General features: G+C 51.3%; 2 protein-coding genes across 2 annotated transcripts in view; one reads left to right on the plus strand and one right to left on the minus strand.

Annotated features, from left to right (window-relative positions):
* The window catches only part of Trim8 (tripartite motif containing 8), a 13,712-nt gene extending 8,001 nt beyond the window's left edge, over positions 1-5,711 (plus strand). The window contains exons 2-6 of the mRNA XM_005352412.3: positions 1,695-1,790; positions 2,186-2,419; positions 3,566-3,597; positions 3,730-3,845; positions 4,152-5,711. Coding sequence (XP_005352469.1) covers positions 1,695-1,790; positions 2,186-2,419; positions 3,566-3,597; positions 3,730-3,845; positions 4,152-4,759 — 1,086 coding nt within the window. The 3' untranslated portion in view covers positions 4,760-5,711. The remainder of the gene's footprint in view (positions 1-1,694; positions 1,791-2,185; positions 2,420-3,565; positions 3,598-3,729; positions 3,846-4,151) is intronic.
* A 14,787-nt stretch (positions 5,712-20,498) lies between these two features.
* Arl3 (ADP ribosylation factor like GTPase 3) overlaps positions 20,499-23,597 on the minus strand; it is a 67,512-nt gene continuing 64,413 nt past the window's right edge. The window contains exon 6 of the mRNA XM_005352413.3: positions 20,499-20,780. Coding sequence (XP_005352470.1) covers positions 20,733-20,780 — 48 coding nt within the window. The 3' untranslated portion in view covers positions 20,499-20,732. The remainder of the gene's footprint in view (positions 20,781-23,597) is intronic.

Genomic DNA, 23,597 nt, shown 5'->3' on the forward strand with positions numbered 1-23,597 from the left:
CCCTCTCCCTCTCCCTCTCCCTTCCCCCCACCCCCTCTGTCAGGATCTTTCTATGTAGCCCATGCTGGCTCCAGCTCCTAACCCTCCTGTCTCGGCTCTGTGTCCGCATGCTGGGTTACAGGCTTGTGCTACCATATCTATCTGGTTTACTTTATTTTCTATTAACGTCAGTGTAAAAAGTGGCCACTATACTAAAGAACACAGCTACTGAGTAGGGCAGGATGTGACAGCCCATCATGTGACCAGGATAGGAAGGGACCTGCACCGACTCAGAACAAACAGGGGTCATAGAAAGTTCCTCAGAAAGCAGACAAAGGTGAAGCATTGTTGGCTCCCAGACAGTGACAGAAAGAAGAGTCCTGGTGAGCGGCCCTGGAGGTCCCTGAGATGCAGGGGTCACCGAGCCTTCTTGAGGCACACTGAGAATCTGCCCCAGCCAAGACTCTTGCCTGTACTTACCTGACACTCAGGAGGCTGGAAGTCATGTGTAAAAGATCGTTCTTGGCCATACTGCAACATTTGAAAGTTGGCAGTCATCTTGAGCAAGAGACACCTTGTTTGAAGAGGCGTGTTTGGAGGTGGGAAAGGAAGGGGAGAAATAAAAAAGCAATTGTCACTCTTGCAGAGGGACCTGCATTCAATTCCCAGTACGGCATGGTGGCTTTTCAACCATCCCTAACTCCATTTCCAGGGCACCCAAGCCCTGTGACCTTGGCCAGCACCAGACACATACTTTGTGCACATGGATTTACAAGCAAGACAATCGTGCAAAAAAAAAAATACAATTAGTGAATTAAATTTCTAAGGAAAGAACTTGGGGAAGCAGCTTGGTTTGGCTGTGAGCGGATGGTTCTTGGGAGCAGCAGGGTCTTTCTCTCCTGGTCTCGCCAGGGGGGGAGCTGAGAGACTTAACTAGCAAGGACTCACTCCTGAGGCCAGCGCTCAGCCTTGGGAACAAGGAAGAGGTGGCTGTGTTGTTGCACCATAGAAAAGGACAAATGGAAGGTGAGGCCAAGAGCCTGTGTCACCTTGGAAGGTTGTTTGACCCACTGCATCTTAGGGTGCACCACTCAAGATGGTGCCCCCAGGGAAAAGTAGCCTGGCTTGGGTACTCAGACCTCCTGCCATATTACCTGGTGTGTGCCCATTACTGGCTGGCTATATAACTTCAAAGATATATGTTTATTTTTAATTGTAGTGTGTGTATGCGGGTGTGTGTGTGTGTGGGTGTGCGTGCACATGTGCCAACGAAGGCCAGGAGTCAGGTGTCCCTGAGCCACCTGTGAGCTGCCTGACATGGGTGCTGGGAACCATACCCTGGGTTTCCTGTAAGAGCAGTAGGCATCCTTCACCACTGAGCCATCTCGTCCTCTCCACTGGCCAGATGGTGCAACCTCTCTAGGCCTCAGTTTCTTCTTTTGTGAATGAGGATCCTAATACAGTACTTACTTCCCAGCATTGTGGGGTGATTAGAGGAACCCCCTTCTCGATATAATGAGATGATGGAAGCACAGGAAGCACGGCTACAAGTGCTTGGTGTACAAGCCGGTCCTGGGCCTGCGTGAGGACGGGGGAGGGTGGCTGGGTTTTAGGTCATCTTGAGTCTGTTACCAAAAAGGAGGAATGGTGCGTGGCTGGAAAGGCTAGAGTCGCACCCCGTTCTGACACCACCATTCCTCTAACTGTCTCTACAGAAGATGCTGATGAAGCAGCAGGAGCGGCTGGAGGAGCGAGAGCAGGACATCGAGGACCAGCTCTACAAGCTTGAGTCGGACAAGCGCCTGGTGGAGGTAGTAATCCCTGAGGCAGTATGGGGGTAATGGGAAAATGGGGTGCAGGATCTTAGGTGAGTTGGAATCCCACTGGTTTTAGTGTGGCTGGCACAGAGCCCAGTGCTATGACTAGGGCTTTGGCAGGTCATGTGTTACCCTCAGAAGCCAGAGGGTCTCAGAAATTGGGTTGGGGTGTGTGTACACCTTTAATCCCAGCAGTCAGGAAGCAGAGGCAGGCGGATCTCCATGAGTTCAAGACCAGCCTGGTCTACAGAGCAAGTCCCAGGATAGCCAGGACTGTTATACAGAGAAACCTTATCTCAGAAAACCAGAAAGTAAATGGGATTGGGGTAGTGACATCAGGCTGAAGTCACTCTGCTCGTGTGCCTGCTCATCCTCGTCCGTCTCTGCAGGAGAAAGTGAGCCAGCTGAAGGAAGAGGTGCGGCTGCAGTACGAAAAGCTTCACCAGCTGCTGGATGAGGACTTGCGGCAAACAGTAGAGGTCCTAGACAAGGCGCAAGCCAAGTTCTGCAGCGAGAACGCGGCGCAGGCGCTGCACCTTGGGGAACGCATGCAGGAGGCCAAGAAGCTGCTGGGCTCCCTGCAGCTTCTCTTCGATAAGACAGAGGATGTCAGCTTCATGAAGGTGGGTCTGGGGACCACTCTGTGCAACTGTCCCCCAGCTGCTTCCAGGCAGCAGGCTCACCTCCCTTAGCCTTTGGAGCCACTCTGTCCATCTGCTCTTCCTTGTTTGGGGACCTCAGGCAAGTCATAGATCCCTGAGCCTTTACATATATCAGTCCACCATCCTTTATCTATTATTCCAGATTTTTTTAAGCTCCAAAAATGAAACAACACAAAGATTTGGCACCTCATTTAACAGTGAATACTGGGTAGAACTGACATGGGCAATTAGGGGTCTTTCTGTGTTTCACATGGTAAAAAAAATTTAAACAGGTTGCAATAGAAGTGTTGGGCCAGACTATGGTCCTGTTTGGATCATATGAAATATGTGATCATATATGATACGGATATCTTTGCTTCCTTCTGAAATCCAGATGTAGCCAGATTTCAAAGGCCTTTTGGACTGGGTGGTACACACCTTTAATCTCAGCACTCAAAGGGCAGAGGCAGAAGGATATCTGAGTTCCAGAGCAGCCTGCTTTACATAGGGAATTGTAGGACATCTAGGGCTATAAAATAATAAATAATAAAAGGGAAGGGACTAATGAGGTGGCTCAGTGGTTAAGAGCACTATCTGCTCTTCCAGAGGACCCGGGTTCAATTCTCAGCACCCACATGGCAGCTCCCAACTGTCTAACTCCAGTTCCAGGGGATCTGACACCTTCACACTAATGCACATAAAAGAAAGCTTATAAATAAATAAATAAATAAATAAATAAATAAATAAATAAATAAATAAATAAATAAATGGAAGGGATTTGTGGAGCCCTCTCCCAGATATAATGGTACAAAGAAGAAGCAGTGCCTGGCTGGGAATGTGGCTCAGATTGTACTGTACTTGCCTAGCACACATGAAACTCAGTTTGATCCTCAGTACCATATGCTAGGTTTGTTACCACACGCTCCTGGAATTCTGAACTGGGAAGTGGAGGCAGGATAGTTCAAGGTCATTCTAATACTTAATTCTACACCAGCCTAGGGATCCATGAGACCCTGTTTCAAACAGCAGAAACCATGCCAAGGTGGTAGCATAGCGAGCGTTCAATAATGGAGCTGTTCTGCCTTGCCGTTCCCATTGACTGATTCTGCCTTCCTTCCTTCCTTGCAGAACACCAAGTCTGTGAAGATCCTAATGGACAGGTGAGCTGTTAGTCCCCAGGCCTCCAGACCCTTTATCTGAGGGAGGGCAGAGAGGGCCATCCCCACTGGTGGGGAGGTAGGGCAGGCTCACTGGGGCCTCCTCACAACAGACGCCCCGTCCACTGCCCCCAGGACCCAGACCTGCACGGGCAGCAGCCTTTCTCCCCCTAAGATCGGCCACCTGAACTCCAAGCTCTTCCTGAACGAGGTAGCCAAGAAGGAGAAGCAGTTGCGGAAGATGCTAGAAGGTGAGGGTGATGCCTCTGGGCAGGGGTAAATGCCATTGCCGTCTCCAAGAGGCAGCGTAGCTTCGCACACAGGTGTGGGACCTTGGGCAAGTGACATTACATTTCCTTGAGCTTTGGGGTTTTTTGTTTTTGTTTATTTTGTTTTGTTTTGTTTTTTTGTTTCTTTCAGCTAGGAAATGAAAATAGTAAACACAAACCAAGAGGTCATGTATTTGGACCCGTAAGGGTTCAGGTCCCACATGGGAAAGGAACCAGAGTTGTCTGGGCTGGCGCTTCACAGCCGCATTTACCCCAAATTCTCCACAGGTTCCTTCAGCACGCCGGTGCCCTTCCTACAGAGCGTCCCCCTGTACCCCTGTGGTGTGAACAGCTCTGGGGCAGAGAAACGCAAGCACTCGACAGCCTTCCCGGAGGCCAGCTTCCTTGAGACGTCATCCGGTCCTGTGGGCAGCCAGTATGGGGCAGCGGGCACAGCCAGCGGCGAGGGCCAGTCTGGGCAACCTCTGGGGCCCTGCAGCTCCACACAACACTTGGTGGCTCTGCCGGGTGGTGCCCAGCCAGTACACTCAAGTCCTGTGTTTCCCCCGTCGCAGTACCCCAATGGCTCTGCCACCCAGCAGCCCATGCTTCCTCAGTATGGCGGCCGCAAAATTCTCGTCTGTTCCGTGGACAACTGTTACTGTTCTTCCGTGGCCAACCATGGTGGCCACCAGCCGTACCCCCGATCCGGCCACTTCCCTTGGACAGTACCCTCACAGGAATACTCACACCCACTTCCACCCACACCCTCCGTCCCTCAGTCCCTTCCTGGCCTGGCAGTCAGAGACTGGCTCGACGCTTCTCAGCAACCTGGTCACCAGGATTTCTACAGGGTGTATGGGCAGCCATCCACCAAACACTATGTGACGAGCTAACGCCAAGCGGGCAGTGGACGCTGGGGACCCTACCCCCAGCCCCGGAGGCTCGGGAATTACACATTCAGAGACCTGCCCTTCTTTCTGCCCTCTTTCCTTCCTCCATTCCTCCAGGTCTTTTCCATTTGGTTTTGTTTTATTTAGGACCTTGTTTTGATTTTTTTTTTTTTAATTATTCATCTCCTGGATGAGGAGGTGCTGGTGGGAGCTGGCCTGGGTAGGGGCTGCAGGTGGCCCTGAAGTTGGAACAGTGTCTTTCTCGAGGCACTGAACTCTTTTTTTTTTTTTTTTTCTTTCTTTTCTTTTTTTAAAAACCCACTCCCATGGCTGGAAGAAGCCTTGGGATGCCAACTCTCCTCATTTACCCTAGGAGACGGCCCAGTGCCCACTGGTCTGCTTCTCTTCCCTCCAATTTTTCTTCTGGGCAGTTTGATCACTGATGGAGTAAAGAATGACCTATAGATTGTGGAGTTTTTTTGTTTTGTTTTTTAATTTTTTTAAACCAAGAATGATTTCTTCTGCCTCCTTCTCACCGCGTTCCCAGACGGAGTAAGGCCACATCTCAAGCATCTTTGGCACCTTCATTCAGCCTGAGTGGAAATCTAAAGCCAGGAGCCCCAAGTCCAGGAAAGGTGAAGAAAGGACTTTGCCAATGATAGTGACCACAGCGAAAGCAAATAATAATAATATTAATAATAATTAAGAGAAATAAAAGAAATAATGAATAAAAACAATAGCACAGCCCTTGTTGAGGTCGGTGGAGGAGGGGCTGCCCGGATTTGGGTCCTCACCTGGATTTTGACACAGCTACTTCCTATAGTGAGCACTTTGTATGAGTTGTGGACTTCCTGTTCTCGAGATACGGGTATTCTGTAATCTGCCCAGAGCGCACACACTGAAATCCGACCTCCTAATAAACATGATGGCCCTGCCCTGCCCTGGCCTTGCTCTTACCCCATTGGCACCCCCAGGCCTAGAGTCCATAGGTACTCTACACACGGGGCACTCCAAGGCTGTAGCCTCCACTCTCCCTTGATTCTGCCCTCCTGGGTCTAGAAACAATTCCAGACCTGTAAATATCACTTCCTCGGGCCCCAACTGCATCTGCTCTTCACCTTGGGTTCCTTTGACAAATGTTTGCGGAAGGCCTCCCATACCACAACCCCCTGGCGTCTCTGAGCTTCTGCCAATGTGCTTCTAGCAAAGATAGGTGAAGAAAAACACCTTTGAGTCTTGTAAAGTTTACCTGCCTTCTAGCCACAAATACTGAGCATTGCTATATGCCAGGCACTGTACAGGGCTGCAGGCTCAGATAGGCCCTGTTCCAGGGAAAGGGGCTATTGGGCTCCTTTGATGGTTTGGGACTTTGGCCCTGGAGGGGATAAAGGGGTTTAAAAGGCTGAAAACCCAGGAGTTTCCATTCCTAAACCTGGTGGTGACTGCAGACCCCAGGGTATGAAAAGGGCTCCCTGCTGCCCAGTACTTCCTTGAGGACACCAAGGCTCCTGATCTTTGCTTTTGAGACTAACCAGCCTGAACTGGAGATTCCCCTAAGTCCTGGGTGCTGGGATTGGTGGCTGGCCCTCTTATGGAAGGTTCTCTGCTCAGCTGCCAGTTGGTTGGTTGCTTTTGGGAACAAGTCTCTGTGTGGCCCTGGCTGGCCTGGAACTCAGAGATCTGCCTGCCTCTGTCTCTAAGAGAGCTGGCATTAAAGCATGTGTCACCATGCCTGGCTCAGCTGCCTGTTTTGCATCCCTTAAAGTGAACCCACACGTTTTCTCTGACTAGTAAGGGAACAGAACTTTGCTGGTACCTAGTCTCCCCCCACACCCTACCCCTGGTCTGGGTGGAATCAGGAAGCCTGGCAATGTGAGTAAGGAGCCTTAGTGTCCAAGGTCCTTGTGACGTCACTCCACCTCTCAGAAGAACAGAAGGCCCAGTGAGAAGAAAGGGTCAGGCCATTCCCCTTATCCTGGTGTGCTGGAGAAGGAGCAGGGAGTTTAGCAGTTTACCTCCTCGTGGCTTCTCTTTCCCTAGGCTGGCCAGAAACCAGAGCCAGGAGCACTTGTGACAACAGCTAGCTGCCCAGGTTCTGCACCTGTTTGGGGCTGAAGGGACGGGCAGATGTCTGTGGCAGGAGGATCTTGCTGGGCAGATAGACTCCTCACTCCCATCTGTCCCTGTCTCCCTGTCTAGCTGGGCGGGAGCCCTGGTACATCCTCCATGCCAAGAGCTGGAAGCCAAGACACAAAGCCGCCTAATTTCTTTCCCACTTGGCCCAGTTTGTTTTGGCTAATGGGGGGAAGGGGTCTTTTCTCCAGGTGCATTCATCAGACTGAGACATGGAGGGGATATCACTGAGGGTAAGTTAGACTGGAACTCCACCCCCACCCCCCTTTGAGGCCTACCCCAACAATCAACTACACAGCTGTGGCCCAGAGCCTGTTTGGGCAGCCAGAGAAGCAGGGAAAACTCCATCCAGCTGTCCCTAGCTACCCAGCTGTCCTGGCTTTGTAGAAGCAGCTGTCATCCACCTCCCAACAGAGTGAGGGGCAGAGGGGGCCCAGGAAGGGCTTAAGTACCCCCCTCCCTCCAGGATGCAGGCCTACTCAGGAAAGCAGAAAGGAACCTTCCCTATGGTTATGTGGAGTGACAGGCAGAGTCCTAGGGTCCCCACAGGTGCTTTGCCCCCTAAGCAAGCTCCTGTGACCCTCACCCCTTCTCAGAGGCCACCACGCCTCCCCTTTCCAGGAAGGGCTGGGAGGCAACAACCTTTCTCCACCACCCCCCATCGGGGGCGGTGGCTCCTGTGGCCCAGATGTGCAGAACCCGCGAGGAAGCCAACAGGAGGAGGGCTGTGGTGGGTGGGAGGTTCCTCCGCCACCCTGGCCTGCCAGGGCTCTTTCATGTCACAACCCTCCCCCTACCCAGCCAGCGCCAGCAGCTGGGCGGGCTCCCGCCCCCTCCCGCAGCCTCTCCCAGCTGTCTTTAGGGTGGGGCTGGGCAGCTGGAGAACAGCTGCAGGGCAGGGAGGGGGGCTCGCCACTGCCGGAAGCGTCTCCTGGCTTGGGGGGTGGACTGGGGGCAAGACCCGGGGCAGCCTTCTCCTCTGTCCCTTGTCTCCAAGCATTTGACCCCCAGACTCAAGATCAAACAAACAAATAAAAAGGCAAAACAAAAAACCTTCCAGTTTCAAAAGACACCTTGGGGCCCAGGGCACCCTGCAAAGGGTTGGCTCTGTCATCTCAGACTCTTTCCCATGTGGAAACCCCATCATTCTAACTTCTGAATTCCTCCCAAACCCAGTTCACACCCTCCCACTCAGAGCTCAGTCATCAAACCGGATCTCAATCACCTTCTCCCCGGCTGAGGGTGGGGTTATTGGTTAACAACTTCGGGAGGGCACCAAGCCCCTGGGAGATCCCCTACTGGACCTCTACACCCTGTAAATTCCTGGGGAGGAGGGCCAGCAGGGAGGGTAGTGTTGACACTCTCCTTTATCAATAAAGAATACCAGGAATGCGGAGTACAAGGAGGTGGAGCTGGTATACCCAGGGGCTCTTGGATAGCTGGTCCTGGAGAGGGTGTCCCTGCGAGGCTTGGGAGAAGTGTTCCTTGGAAGAGCTTTAGAAAGAGTTACCTCCTCCAGAGATGGTCTGGTGGAGCTTGCCTGTAATATCAGCACAAGGCAGATAGAAGGATCAGCAGAGTCTACCTAGAGGGCTGTCTCAGACCCAAACAGGACAAAGCAAGAAAGAAGGAAGGTCTGGCATGGTGGTGTTTGCCTTTAGTTCTAGCACTCTGGAGGCAGAGACAGGCAGCTTTCCGAGTTCAAGACCAGCCTGGTCTACAAGAGCTAGTTCCAGGACAGGCTCCAAAGCCACACAGAAACCCTGCCTCGGAAAAAAAAAAATTAATTAATTAATTAATTAATTAAGAGAGCCGGGCAGTGGTGGCACGCGCCTTTAATCCTAGCACTCGGGAGGCAGAGGCAGAGGCAGGCGGATCTCTGTGAGTTAGGGGCCAGCCTGGTCTACAAGCGCTAGTTCAAGGACAGGAACCAAAAGCTACAGAGAAACCCTGTCTCAAAAAATAAAAAAAAAAAAAAAATTAAGAGGGCCAACTGGCGGAGCATGGTGGCACATGCCTTTAGTCCCAGTACTTGGGAGGTAGAGGCAGGAGGATTTCAGAGTGAGTTCAGGGCTGTCAGTCAGGACTGTTACACAGAGAAACCCTGTCTCAAAAACAAACAAACAAAAAGCTATTATTCTAGAATTTTCTTTGGAGGCAAGGGGAAATGGGAAACCAATCAGGAAGTGGTGTAGGGGTAGTTAGGGTTGAAAGTTAAGAGGAGGATTAATACCTAACCAGAAGGGCCTGGCCCCAAGAACATTCCTTTCTTCTTCATGTTTCTCTCTCTGCACACATAAACCATTCTTCTCCTTCAAGGAAAGGTGTAGTTCGGTAGTCTCTGATGAGCTAACCTTGCAGACGGCTGGGAGCCCCAAGACATCCCTTCCACAGTGAAAGTAGAAATCTGGGGAGTAGACCTGTGGGCATTGGGGAAGCCTTTGCAAGCCAGGGCTGCTTTTGGCCAGGCAGTGGACTTACCCCGTCTCCTCCACGGAAGACCAGTTTTCTTCAATTGCATGTACTTAGTTTCTCTCTAACTGGGAGTTTCTGCAGCAAACTGGGCTATTTACGACTTCTTGCATTAGATCTTCAGTAATGGTGTCTTTCTTAAAAGGGGAACCATCTGCTCTGTGCCCCGGGTTCTGTTTTGTTATTTACATTGAGGCAAGACAGGAGATATGTAGGGTTATGATGTTCCACTTATAGAATGGAGGTGAGGGGTGACATAGACACCATCTCAAATTACAGGTCAGAACTGGAATAGGGGGAAGGGTTTCCAAGAACAGAGTGTGAAGAGTGATGTGGACTTCTGGTCTACCTAGGAGAAAACTGACAGGGAGTGGATGTCCTGGTTGTCGATTGGATGTTGGTATTAAATACTGCCCATGTGTGTCCCTGCTGCAGGGCATCAAACAGAAGTAGGCATAGACACAATGGACAGCTTGTAGCATAGTAGGGATATTTACCAGTTAACCACCCCTGCCAGCTGTAGCTCTCTAGGTGGTACCCACTAAACCATACACTTCGGGTCATCTTCCAATGGTTCACATGGTTCCATGTCCCAGTGGCTTTGAACTTTAGACCCTGCAGTGTAGCTCCACCAACCCTATTTCCACAACAGGGGGATGGAGATGCAGTAAGATAGTGCCTGTGAATGACCAGAGCTGGCGCTGGCCTAGCTTTCAAACACCGGAAACAATCATAGGTTCGTGTTCTCTTGGGCTAACCAGACTCTCGTGCATGTGGTTGTCTTCCTTGGTATTCTAATTGTGATTCACGGGTAGAGAGTGGTCAGTGGCTCAGCGTTCCTCCAGAGGGTCCCAGTTCAAGTCCCAGCAACCATGTCAGGTGTCTGCAACTCTAGCTTCAAGGACCTCTGCACATATTTATACATATATTATGTATAATTAAAATACATATAATTAAAAACAAAAGCAAAGCCAGGCCAGGAGGTGGTGGTGCATGCCTTTAATCTCAGCACTCTGGAGGCAGAGGCAGGAGGATCTCTGTGAGTTCCAGGCCGGTCTGGTCTACATAGCGAGATCCAGGATAGGCTCCAAAGCTGCAGAGAAACCCTGCCTCAAAACCAAGCAACCAACAAAACCTAAGCCAGGTGGTGGTGGTGGTTCACGCCTTTAATCCCAGTACTCCAGAGGTAGGGGTAAGTGAACCTCTATGAGTTTGAGGTCAGCCAGGAAGAAAGAAAGAAAGAAAGAAAGAAAGAAAGAAAGAAAGAAAGAAAGAAAGAAAGAAAGAAAGAAAGGAAGGAAGGAAGGAAGGAAGGAAGGAAGGAAGGAAGGAAGGAAGGGGACAAAGGAAAAATATCTAATTGTGGCTTCTATGCCAGGGTACAGGCTTCAGGGTTTAACGTCTCTAACATAGGATATGACTCTCAGTGGAAATATGCAATATTAGTCATCTTTGATGTTTCAGAGTCTAGCACTGGGCCTTTATTCATTCATTCAGTCAGTCATGCAGCAAATATCCACTGAGATCCTTTTGGTGTTGGGCATCGCTCCAGGGTTAGAATATTGTAATTGAACACGAACTCTGTCCACCTTAGAGCTGGTGAGGCAGGGACAGATAACAAGCAATAAATAAATAACCTTGGGCTGGTGACAAATACCACAAAGGAAAATAAAAACAAGTGGGGGGGGGCAGGGAATGTGAGAAAGGGTAGAGAGGTTTCTCTGTGTCTCAGCCCTAGCTGTCCTGAACTAGCTCTTGTAGACCAGGCTGGCCTGGAACTAGCTCTTGTAGACCAGGCTGGCCTGGAACTCACAGAGATCCGCCTGCCTCTGCCTCCTGAGTGCTGGGATTAAAGGTGTGCGCTACTACCACCCGGCTGGAAGTTCTAGTATAGGGAGATGGGTAAGCTTTACCAAGATGGTAAAAACTGAGCAGAAAACTTCAAGAATGCCATGGGGCAAGATCTGGAGATCTTTGGAGCCATGGCAGTGCAGGCAGAAGAAAGGAGCACAGGCAGGAAGGGCAGGGGGTGGGTGCGAATGTGGTTGGAAAGAGTGGGGGAGGAACAGGGCCATGGGTGATGAGGTCATCAGGCAGTGGGGGAACAGCTCCAGGACCAGAGGCCATGAGCTTTACTCATGAGACACTTGCTCAATGGATGAGGGCATGAAAGCCAAGGTCCTACACTAAGTCGGTGTGAACCTCACCTTCTAGGAAGATGGGGCTTAATCCAGTCCTCAAGGGGAGATAAGACAGGCACAAAGCAGGGGCAGCAGCTTCTGGAGGAGTTCCCTCTTAGAGCTAGTGGGGGGCAGGGAGGAGAGCTCATTTAGAACAGAAGGTCTGTATGAAGTCCATAGTCAAAAGTTTATAAAAGAAGTGATACAGGGGTGTTGGTGTGTGCCTGTAGATCCAATACGGTCCATACCGATTCAGGAGGATTGGGAGCTTGAAGCCAGCCTGGGCTACCTGGGGAGACCCTGTCTCAAAAACAAAACAAAACAAAACAAACAAAAACAAAAAAGAGAGAGAGGAGAGAGAGATGAAGAAAAAAGGAAGAAAGAAGGAAAACGATAAACATTTGTTTTGAGTTGCAAGTCCTAAGCAAGGCCTGGAGAGCAGGCTTCTGAGCAGGGACGGCCTTTTTGCACAATAGCTCTGACCTCCACAGGGAGAAAGCCGCCAGTGGGGAGACAGTAGGAAGTTCAAGCCAGTGCGGATGTGAAGGCTCAGAACGGATCGAGGTCAAGGGTGGAAGCCTGGATCAGGCCTTCTCTTCCTCACTCGCCAACCCTGGGCCCAGCCAGAGTCAGCAGAAAATCTCAGCTCCAGGGAGGAGGCAGCACAGAGTCCCAAGCTGCTGAGGGAGCAGGGCAGCAAGATGATGCCATTGTATGCCTGCAATCAAGAGGCTTCAGAGGAAATCAAAAGCACCAACTGGGGAGATGATGTGTGCATACTGTCTTTCCCTTACTCAAACACACCACACACACACTCACACACACACACACACACACACACACACACACACACACTTCTGCCTCTAAATGGGTCAAGTGAAGGCTGTGGGTGTGGGTTGGAGAGGGAAGGCTAGGAAGTGGGGGGGGGGGACCCAGAGGAGCCTGGGCCCCGGTGCCCACTCATTCTCCTGGCATAGGAGATGGCAGCAGCTGCAGGGTGGGGTGGGACGTGAGGATAAATATACACCTCCCCATGCATATGGATAATGCACACAGCTGCCCTGCCTGCTTGGTGTTCATTAGGAGCAACTGTTTCAGGAGCCATTCGGGCAGGCGGGAGGGTGCCGGGCCCATTCACAGACTCAGGGCAGGGGGCCGCCCGCAGCTGTGCAAGCGCAGCCTCCCGCCCGGATCAGCATCCCGGCCATTGAAAGAATGCTGCTTCCTCCCACTCTTTCTTAGCCCCACTCACTGGCCCGCTAGCTCTTGGAGGTCTCAGGGTGGGAAAGGGGCCCAAAAGTGAGTCCGGAGGAAATGCAGTCTGCCATCGTGGGAGCTCCGTGAACTGAGGGGAAGAGTTGGGCTTCAGGATGGGCGACTGGCGACAAGCAGAGCTGATGCCCTCCTTTCCAAGAGCTATCTGTGACAGGAAGACTGCTTTAGTCCTGAGTCTGGGAGCTTAAGGGAAGTCCCATCCGTACTGGAAAGCCCCAGATCAGCCCTGCTTGCTCTCTGTCTGGGTGCTGGTGTGGTTTGATGATTCTGACAAGTGATGCTGAGGCAGGGAGGCTGATGGCTCCAGCCCCAAGAGTGGATGGAAGTGGGACAGAACAGGTTGGAAGATTAATGACATAGATTGGGGGGTGACCAGGAGTGGATGTTCAGTTTGTGACTTGCAGATGCCTTGCCTCCTAGCCACTGTGAAATCCGTCCAATGTGGGCCCAAAGGCAATAGGAGAAAGATGGGGACAAATGACAGGCCCCTTGGTCTTCCGTTTTCAAGAATGCTCTCAAGGCATAAACTGTGGGTGTATGGAGAAGGCAGGTGTTGTTCTTTTGAAAAACTACAACTCCCAGACTCCTCTTGGACTATGGTTACCTGTGCGTGCACCTTCACGCAGGTATGGGATAGTCCCAGATACCCTTGCGCTCCCCGTTTAAAAGGCAGGGCCACACGAGGCTCCTCTCTCGTCCTGCCTTTCCTCGTGTGTCCCACATCCTTTGCCCTTCTGTTTCCCTCCCCCATTAAAGTGGACCCACGTGGGAGCCGCCGTGTCGTGTCTGTGTTTGTTCCACCATGCGTGTCTGTCCTGTGCCCCGTGTTCAAGAAGAACACCCCTGCCTTTATTATTTTTTAAGAAGAACAGCAGGCATATCTGTCCTACAGGCTGCCCTCCTTCTCCCCTCCCCTCAGGCAGAGTGGACTCTGGGGCTGCTCCAAAGACCTGGAAGGGAGACAACAGACTTAGTCAGGCCAGACCCACTCACAGGTGACCCCAGCGGCTTGCTTTTGTTTTGACAGTCGAGCTGGGTCCTGTTTGACGCCTCTGCAGGTGGCCTCAAGAGCAGCCAGGGGAAGTCCACTGGCAAAGAGTGAGGTCACCTCGGGCCCACCTTGCTGTGCCTTGGAGGCCTGTCCTCCAGCTGCTCCTAGCCACTGATGGGTTTGGGAGTCAGCAGGGATCCAAGCCACATGTGTCTCTCTGTGAGCCTTGCTCTTCTCTTCTGGGAACTCAGGACAGCGATGGCTATTGATGGCTATTGATCTAAACCCTAGAAGAGGTGATAGTCCCCAACTTCGGGTACCCCAGCCAAGGCTTCTGCCCACTCCTGCACCCCATTTGCTCTCGGCAATGTTGGCATTAATATTTCATTTCTTTAGCAGCGGCTTTTTGTCCCTGGAACACTGCCCTTCACACTAAGAAAAAAAAAAAGCTCTGTATTTCTTTGTGTAGGAGATTCCTGTGTTCTTTCTTTTGAAACTTTTTTTTTTTTTGAGACATGGTTTCTCTACGTAGTTCTGGTTGTGGCTGGTCTCGAACTTGGAGCTCCACCTGCCTTTGCCTCCCAAGGTTTCGGAAAAAAAAAAAAAAAGTCAAAAAGAGCCAAAGAGCCTGGTTAGTCCCAACACTGAGCAGGAGGGTCTCTGTGAGCTTTAGGCTTCTGGTCCATGGATTTCAGGCCAGCCAGGATAACATATTAAGAGTCTGTCTGGCTGGGCGGTGGTGGTGCACGCCTTTAATCCCAGCACTCGGGAGGCAGAGGCAGGCGGATCTCTGGGAGTTCGAGGCCAGCCTGGTCTACAAGAGCTAGTTCCGGGACTGGGATGGGCACCAAAGCTACAGAGAAACCCTGTCTCGAAAAACCAAAAAAGAAAAAAGAAAAAAAAAAAAGATCCTGTCTGAAAGAAAAAAAAAAACAAAAACAAAATGAGGACCTTGGGGGAGGATTGAAGTGGAGAGGGGAGAGGCAGGGAGGGGAGCAGAGAAAAATGTAGAGCTCAATAAATATCAATAAAAAATGTTAAAAAAAAAAAAGTCAAAAAGTATTTTGGGGCCGGGCGGTGGTGGCGCATGCCTTTAATCCCAGCACTTGGGAGGCAGAGGCAGGCGGATCTCTGTGAGTTCGAGACCAGCCTGGTCTACAAGAGCTAGTTCCAGGACAGGCTCCAAAACCACAGAGAAACCCTGTCTTGAAAAACCAAAAAAAAAAAAAAAAAAAAAAATTTGGGATTAGCAATCCAACAGGCCTGGGTTCAAATTTCTCCTATGTCATCTTGTGAAATCTTGGACACGTGACTCAGTATCTTTAGTTAATAGTGTCCTTGCAAGGGTTAAATGAAGATTAATAAATAAGATGCTTCTGGAGCAAGAGAATAACAGCCCCACCATTTTTTTTCCTCAGCTGACCCTGACACATGACAGTCTGGTTGCTGGTAGCAGACTGTACCTCTACACGTCCATGCCTGTGACTGGCACACACACACACGCATGCACGCACGCACACACACACACACACACACACACACGCACTCACCTCTGTATCCACCAAGTGCTGGACCAGCGGATGCACACACACACACGCACATGCACACGCACGCACACACACATACGCACGCACACACACATGCACACACACACACACACGCACACACACCTCTGTATTCACCAAGTGCTGGACAAGCAGATGCACACACACACACACACACACACACACACACACACACACACACACACACACTCATCTCTGTATCCACCAAGTGCTGGACCAGCAGATGCTTTGCGGGGAACAGGAGCTCTTTCCCCCCTCCCTGCCCTGCTGGTGGTGGCTGCAGCTTCTCTGTGTTCTGTAGTGTTGGAAAAAGAAATTACAGAACAGATTGCAATTAAGGGGGATGGGGGGGGCACCAAGGCCCAAAAAATGCAGCTTGACTGAGCGCTAAACTGTGTTTTTGCCTGGAGCCAATCAGGGGCCTCTGACAAGAGCCTGTTCCCACTTACAAATCTAATTGCAGGAGGTGTGGCTGGGATGGCCCTGGAGCCTGGAGGGGGTGGGGTCTGCCAGCCCCTGGGGAAGGCTGCAGGCAGACCTGCTTGGGTGTTGCTTTGAGAGTCAGAAGAAATGGAGTGGGGGCAGAGGTCTTGGGAGCCTGGGAAAGTCTGCCATTTTTGGTAATAGCTACAGAGATTTCACATAGATCACAGCCTGTGCACGGGACTCTAATGTATGCATCCTCCTGGTGGCACTTCCCTCCTTTACACGTAAGAGGCCCAGGCACAAAGTGTCTACTATCTGTAGAGGCAGTTTGTTCCTTCTGACAAACTGGGTTCTGGGGACGGAACTCAGGTTGCCAGACTTGGATGACAAGTGACTTTACCAGATGAGCCATTTGAGCCATTTGCTCTCTTCCTCTTCCTCTTCCTCTTCCTCTTCCTCTTCCTCTTCCTCTTCCTCTTCTTCTCTCTCTCTCTCTCTCTCTCTCTCTCTCCTCTCTCTCTCTCTCTCTCTCTCTCTCTCTCTCTCTCTCTCTCCTCTCTCTCTCTCTCTCTCTCTCTCTCTCTCTCTCTCTCTCTCTTTCGACAGGTTGGCTTCGAACTCACAGAGATCCACCTGCCTCTGCCTTCCAAGTGCTAGGATTAAAGGCCAGCCAGCCAGCTGTTTCATGTTGTTTTTGAAATAGGGTCTTGCTATGTAGCCTGGGCTGCCCTTGAACCTGTTAGCTTCTGAGTGCTGGGATTACAGGCTTGTGCCACCCCTGCCTGGCTGAGGATACATATTCGTTTCTTTATTAGTCCTTTGATAGGAATATCAGGTTTATCAAAAGACAAACAAAACAAGAGAATGGCAGTTAAAACTCCCAGAGTATTACAGCAATATCCCCAATACAGGGTGAGGGTCTATGTGAACTAAAAACGTGCCCAACTGGGGGGGGGTAAATGTAACCAAAAACGTCCTCGATGTGTGTGTGGGGAGAATATGTGAACTAAAACAGAAGCTGAACTGAACGTCCTGTAAGAATCTAGCATCCTATGCCTTTTCTCTCCTCCCACCTCTGGTTCCCCCCTCCTGCCAGCAGCTCAGCTCGTAGGTTCCAGGTTCTTTGGGGTAGGAAGGATCCTATGAGTAGGATGGCAAAGGGGAGGACAAGATTTTCGGCTCCCTGAGCCTCTGCCGACCACCAAGTGACTTCTGAGGTTTTGAGATAGCCTACACTACCCTGAAGTCCTGCACTTCTTGCCTCCACCTTCCAAAGGCTGGCATTCTCTTCTTCCTTTGGAGGCTTCCTGCGAGAGGACTCAGTAGCAGGCAGTAGGTGATTGGGAGACTGCCAGTGTCCCTGGTAGCCAGGCATGTGCCTGATAACGCTCTTGATGTCTCTCCACAGGGGTGAACCTAAGCAAAGGAAGGTAAGAACCCCGCAACTGTGCTGCTGTGGCCTGCAGCCCTGGGCACCAGGAATCCAGGGGGCAGCAGCGCTATCAGAGGAGACACCTGGTGCAGGCGTGGGGCAGCAGCTGCTGGAACTGCTGGGAGGCGAGCTGTTCTGCTGTTTTCTGTCCTTTGGAAACAGCGGGGGTGGGGGGGGCACAGCACCCAGGTTTCAGGTTCCAACAATCCTTAATGGTTCTGTGGTCCTGGCAAATTCCTTAACTGAGGCAAGGAAATGCCTCTGTTTCTTCAGCTACGGAGTGGAGCTAAGGCTGCCAGCCATGAAGGAGATGCTGATGAAGACTTGCTGCTCCTGCTGCAGAGCTGTGGGGGAGCCACACTACCTGGTGATGGCATTCACATCTTTCTGAACACAGCCTCCCCTGGAGGAAAGCGGTGCTCCAAAAGGGCAGAGCCACTGGGTCCTGCCGGAGCTTCGGCAAAGAACACGACCCACTCCAGACTGCCTTCGTTCCAGCTACATTCTGTTTGTCGTGTTTTTGACAGACATCTAAATTATACATTGAGCTTTCCACATGACCAAACACCACGTCCCTTTCTTTGATTATCATTTTCAAAAGGGATTATAAAAAAAGAACCTTTCGATGGATCACACTGAACCCTGAAACCACATGGAGAGCAGAGCTAAAAATAAAGGAAGAAGCATCCCGAGGAGGAGAGGAAGGAGAAATCACAGTCCCCTGCAGATGGGAATGGAGGCACTTGGTCCTGCAGAGGTGACACGGTGTCTGTCACCCTCTCCAGGCCGGGCCGGAAAAGGAGTGGCCAACAGTGAGGGTGGGGCACAGAGGGGCATTAAAAATAGCCACCACGTTAGTCCGGAGGGGAATGAAGAAATGGCCAAAGCCAGCGACAGAAGAGGAGGAAGGAGGATGGTGGTGGCAAGACTGTCCTTCCGCAGCATCTCAGGCTGTGGACTTTTCTACTGGGCAGAGCTAACTGCCGCACAATCGCTGACTTTCAGCTGTGCACCGACTTGTTCCCCAGCTCAGCCCACATCAATGACACCCTTGTTTCCATAGTAACCAAGGGAGAGCGAAGGGGAAAGGGTGTATTGCACTGGGCGAAGGGAATCCAGCCAAAAGCAGCCACACAGGGAGAGTGGAAGGAGGGCTCAGCTTTTCCCACAGCTGGTTTGAGTATACACTGTGGACTTTGCCTGCCCTTTGGCCTCAGCCCTCGCACCCTGCACATTCAGATGCAATGGTGCGCAGAGCAAAAGTCTTACCAGGGCCCACGGGAATGGGGGAGTCATGGGGGAGGCACAGGGGCGGGGTATCCCCTTTCTAGCTCCACAGTCTGTTCTCTGGTTAAGGCCACAGGGGGCAGGGGTGGCACGGAGAGAGAGGAAAGGGGACTTTACAAGTATTTTGTTTTTACAAATGGGAGCTTTCAAACTCTGCATTTTCCAGGCTCTGCTCATCTATCCCGGGAGCCCCTGGGGGTGCAACAGGGCTCACTGGGAAGACGAAAGCCTTGACAGCCACAGTTGTCTCTGGTGTCTCTAGCTGAAGCAATGTGGACATTTACGGAGGCTTCCCTCAGAGCAGAGCGAGCGGCTCTGCCTGCTGGCTGGGGCCTGGGAGGGCTTTTTAGAACAGGTCCTTCAGTTGGTCATAAGAGACTAAAAATATTTTACAGATCACGCTCTTCCTGAGTCAAAGTCCCCTCTGCAGCATTCCAAAGCTAGACCTCAAAGCAGGGCGCGCAGCCCTTCAGATAGCATCCCGGTGCTCTATTTGGAAGGAAGTGCAAGTCTCAAGGCCAAAGCTCCATCTGTAGGCTGGAGAAAGGGCTTTCCTGACTCCTTAAAGCTCTGTCTGCCACCCTTCAAAGCTGACGGGAGAGGTGGCAGGAACGACTTCTGAGCTGAGCGGAGTAAAGACCTCACCTTCTTTTGTCTGGCAAGCCCTTACAAGGCTGTCTGCAGCAACCACAGCCACCCCCCCCCCCGGCTTTGTTCACAGGTTTCATCCCAGGCCACCTTTCAAACTGTCCAAGCTTCTCCCTCTCCAGAGTCCAGAATAAGCTGGGTACCATGGACCAGGGGTTTCCGTGGCATTTTCTGTTAGTTCACACACCACGGTGGATTTGGAAAGGGCTACCTCCCAGGATGAGAAGGCAGCTGGCCTCCTTGGACCTACCAAGCATTGGATAGTCCCTTATTTATTCTCTGAAAAGCCCTGAGCTCATGCCCAGAACAGAGTTTAATTCAGGAGCAGGCGCTGCTCTGGCCTGCTTTTGGGGTTTGAGGCTGGGACTTCCGAGGGCTCAGGGAAACAGGCTACCTTTGCCATGGGGGAGGGGAAGGCCTCTGCACCCCTCCTAATCAGTCTGGAAAGATAGAGGAGAGCACCCTGGGGTTAGCGGCTTCCCTGGGCACAGCCCATGCTCACCCAGCAGCAATGCTCCCTCCCCACACCACCTAGCTGCCAGCACTATAAAAATTGATCTCTTCTCAGAATCGATCTGCCTGGCTTTTCTCAGAGGAGCAGGTTCATGGCAAAGCTGCATTTATTTTTAAAATCTGATAGCATCGGCCTATTGTGATCATTTAAACACAGAATTCTTTGAGCTTTAGAAATCCCCTCTGTAGGGCTGCAGTGGAGAAGTCAGCTAACCTGGAGTCTGCTCCCTGCTCCACTGAGCTGGAGCAAGCCTGTTTATGCTAGCCTGAGCTCTCCGTGTGAGTGAGGGCTTCTTAAGGACCTTGTAATTTTTCTGGAATTAAACCTCCCACTTCTTACATTCCAGATGTCATTACAGTCAAAAGTCATAAGAATCTGCTTCCCTGCGTGGCTGGCAGGAGTGAGGGGTAGGGAGGTTGGGGGGGGGGTGAATGGAGTGGGGTTGTTTCTGTGTGGTGACCAGTTTGCAAGGATCTCCCCTACCCCAAAAGTGGGGATTACATACAGCATCTTACCTACCTGACAAGATGGTTTAATCATCTGCTATTCTTGGCCTCCCCCAGCAGCTTCCTGCTGGAGAGACTAAAGCCCTGGCTCAGTTGGGGGCGAGGACAAAAAAAAAAATAAATAAATAAAATCCCTGCCCAGCATGGCCAAGCTGTGGTTTCCAACCACCAAGGGAGTGCAGGGCCAGGCCAGTAAATAAAGGGACTCAGCACAAGCGGCTTCTTCCTTCTTTTGTACAAAAGCCCACTGGAATTGTCTAAACTGCAGCGCAAGCTCTTGCCCACTGAGAATCATGTGCTCTGAGACATTTAATACTATTTCAATTATGCAGAGGAAATAATATAATTCCTTTATTTGAAAAACGATACTGAACCTTGGAGATCAGTTAAAATCTACGGCTGGAGAGGGCTCTTCTGAAGCTGTTGTCCCCTCCGCACACAGCGGTGCCTGTGCACAGATGAAAAAGCATTGGGTCAGGAAACAGCAAACCAGTGCTTTCCAGGGCGTTTCGGCTCCCGCGGCTCTTGCGGCTCCACCGTCCCCATGCTACTTCTTCTTCGCGTTGACGTTTTTGCAGACCCAGTTCATGCCGTCCTTGGGAGGGAACGGCAGAGAGAGGCAGTGTTAGCGGCAAGAAAGGTCCCAAGGGCTCAGGCCGGAGGGGACTGCGGGCACCTCCTCGAGGGATTCGTTGCCCCAGAGGCCCACGTGGGCCGGTGGTGACCTCCTGGAAGGGTGCAGGGTGGGGGTGGGGGCTCTGAGCACGCGAGGGAGGCAGAGGGAGCCAGCGTCTGAACTTGAGATTCATTCTCAGGAACTCCCTCTGAAAAAATAAACACACCTGCCTGGTGCAGGGCTTGACTGAGGCGCTATCAGGAAGGATTCCAGCCATTTTTGGCTTTTTCTAAGAGCTGACCTTTGCTAGGGCATTAATTCAATGAGCTACCCTTCTGGTGCCCCAGCGTGTTTACAGTGTGACAGTGTACACTTGGGTTAAATTAAATTTCATTTTGGAAAAACAACCCTCTGCAGTGGGTGTTACTCCACACACGCAGGGGCAATACACACCATGTCTGTAGAGAGGCTTAGAAGCTGCTTCTTGTTGCTTTAAGCCCTACCAGGCAGGGGGACAGAGGGAAGGACAGAAGGTTCCCTTAAAGGCACAGCGACCTTGAAACTGTCCTCTTTAGAAGGCTGGAGAGGGATTGAGGTTAAAACACACACACACACTGCCTACAGCCACCTGGTAGGCAACACAATTCCTCACAGATGCCAAGCCTGTCAGATATGACCTCCTTTTCAACCCCCTCTGGAGCATCATACCTGGACATGCATCCCTCCCCAGAAACTCCAGACCTTCAGGCATGTGCAAACACCCTCAGAAGCACAGACCAGAACTCAAGATGGGCCCTGCAGGGCATCTTGCCCAGAGTCTGGGTCTCACATACATGTGCTATCAGACACACACACACACACACACACACACACACACACACACACACACACACACACACGACCACATGACGCCTCACACTTCAAACCCCACGTTTCTGGTGGCTGTGGATCTGGCCGCTGAACCAGAACAGCTAAGACAGCTTCTAGCAATAAATATCAGCTGACACCTTTGGCCACCAGGACATTAATCCCGTAAACAATACATCACTGCAAAACAACCAGCAGGTACCTTTCTTTCTCCTGGCTAATCTGCCCGTCACCTGCATTTACAGTGATTAAAACTCTACCAGCTGCCATCAGGGCACTTGGGCAGGAGAACCTGAGGATCTGAGGGACGTTGTGCTTTGCCAAGATGAGGCCTGGCCTTGGCAAAGAGCCTTCAGGTGGAGAGCACCTGGCTGCAGCTGGGCAGCGGGGGACAGGGCGAGGGGACCCCCAACGCATCTGATTACAACTGGGTCAGCAGCACATCCCGAGAAACCAAGCAGTTTTAAAGCCATTTTATGAAAAAGGAGTCATTTAAAGAGAGCATGTTTAATTTTAGTAGCTAATTGGTTTCTAGGAAAAAAAATGATCACCTGCCAGGAGACAAAAAAGAATTTTACACAGACAGGAGGGATGAATAGATAACCATCTTCTCTTGCTCCAAAGCTGAAGAGCTCAGCACACAGGCAGCACAGACACCCAAAGGTGCCGTCTGTCTCCGTGTTCTCTCCACAGGCACAGCGTTTTTATCAGAGCAGCTTCTCCAGGAAAGCAAGTGTCCCCGCACAATACCAGCCAATACTGTTTTGTCTTTTTTCTTGGTTTATGACTGGTGAAGAAGGGGATTCCTTTTATTATATCTCACCGAACATAAGTGTAGGCAAAGAGATAGGGAAAATATTTACTCAGCTGCAGACACTCAAAGCAGAAGGTGGAGGGAAGCCATTCTCTGTAGAGGGGGAAAGGGGCTTAAAGGGCATGGCCTGCTGAGGATGCTGTCCTGCAGATGTCAGAATCTAGAGTGGAGGTCGGCCCGGCATGGTCTTGTCAACAGAGGGCGCTCAGAGGCCAGCACCCAAGGCTGCCCCCAGCCCCCGGTACTATCCTGGGGCAAAGCCCTGGGCCTCTGCAGGGCTTGGGGGGGGGGGGCGCCCTTTGAGTCCCAGCATTTAGGGGCTGAAGGGGAGGGGAATGAGGAAGGGCACAATCCTTTCTGACAATACCTCATAAATCAAGCAAGTGCAAGCTTTGTCAAGTAGCCCACTGGAAAGGAAAGATAATAGTGTTATCCAAAAACCAAGATGGGAGAGCCTAAGCAAGGGACTGGCAGGCTGTCGGCTTAATATAGTCCATATTTAATTTATAGTCTTTAAAATTAATTCTCATAAGCACCCAGTGGATATATTATTGTTTCCATATTGCAAACAAGGAAATGAAGAACAGAATAATTCAGAGCAGAGGTGGGCTCTGATGCGCCTGTCTTCCCACTGAGGACCATACACTAGTCACCGCTCATACACTCAGTCTCTGACTGAGGGTGGCGGGAGAAGAGCCCTGCATCTAATTTACAGAGCAGCTGGGCGGCCTTGGAAGGCAGGCGGGCAAGGCCATTCCAATGGGTTCTTTTTCCTCACAGCTTCCTTCAGCTGAATACAGGGCAAAGACAGGAGAAACCCCTGTCAAGGAACCCTGCCTGCCTTGCCACAGCTCTAAAATAACCAGAATATTCCTAGTCTGCAGGACCCAGGCCTGCAGAAGGCTGGCTGGGCATTCGTGTCCTGGGCCACCTCCTCCAGTGGATATGGGAGCCTTCTGCTTCTATGTTTAAGAGAACGGTGGGTAGCCGGGCGATGGTGGCGCACGCCTTTAATCCTAGCACTCGGGAGGCAGAGGCAGGCGGATCTCTGTGAGTTCGAGACCAGCCTGGTCTACAGAGCTAGTTCCAGGACAGGCTCCAAAGCCACAGAGAAA

This window comes from Microtus ochrogaster, chromosome 8 (genome assembly GCF_000317375.1).
Source record: "Microtus ochrogaster isolate Prairie Vole_2 chromosome 8, MicOch1.0, whole genome shotgun sequence".
In the NCBI taxonomy this organism is placed as follows: Eukaryota; Metazoa; Chordata; class Mammalia; order Rodentia; family Cricetidae; genus Microtus; species Microtus ochrogaster.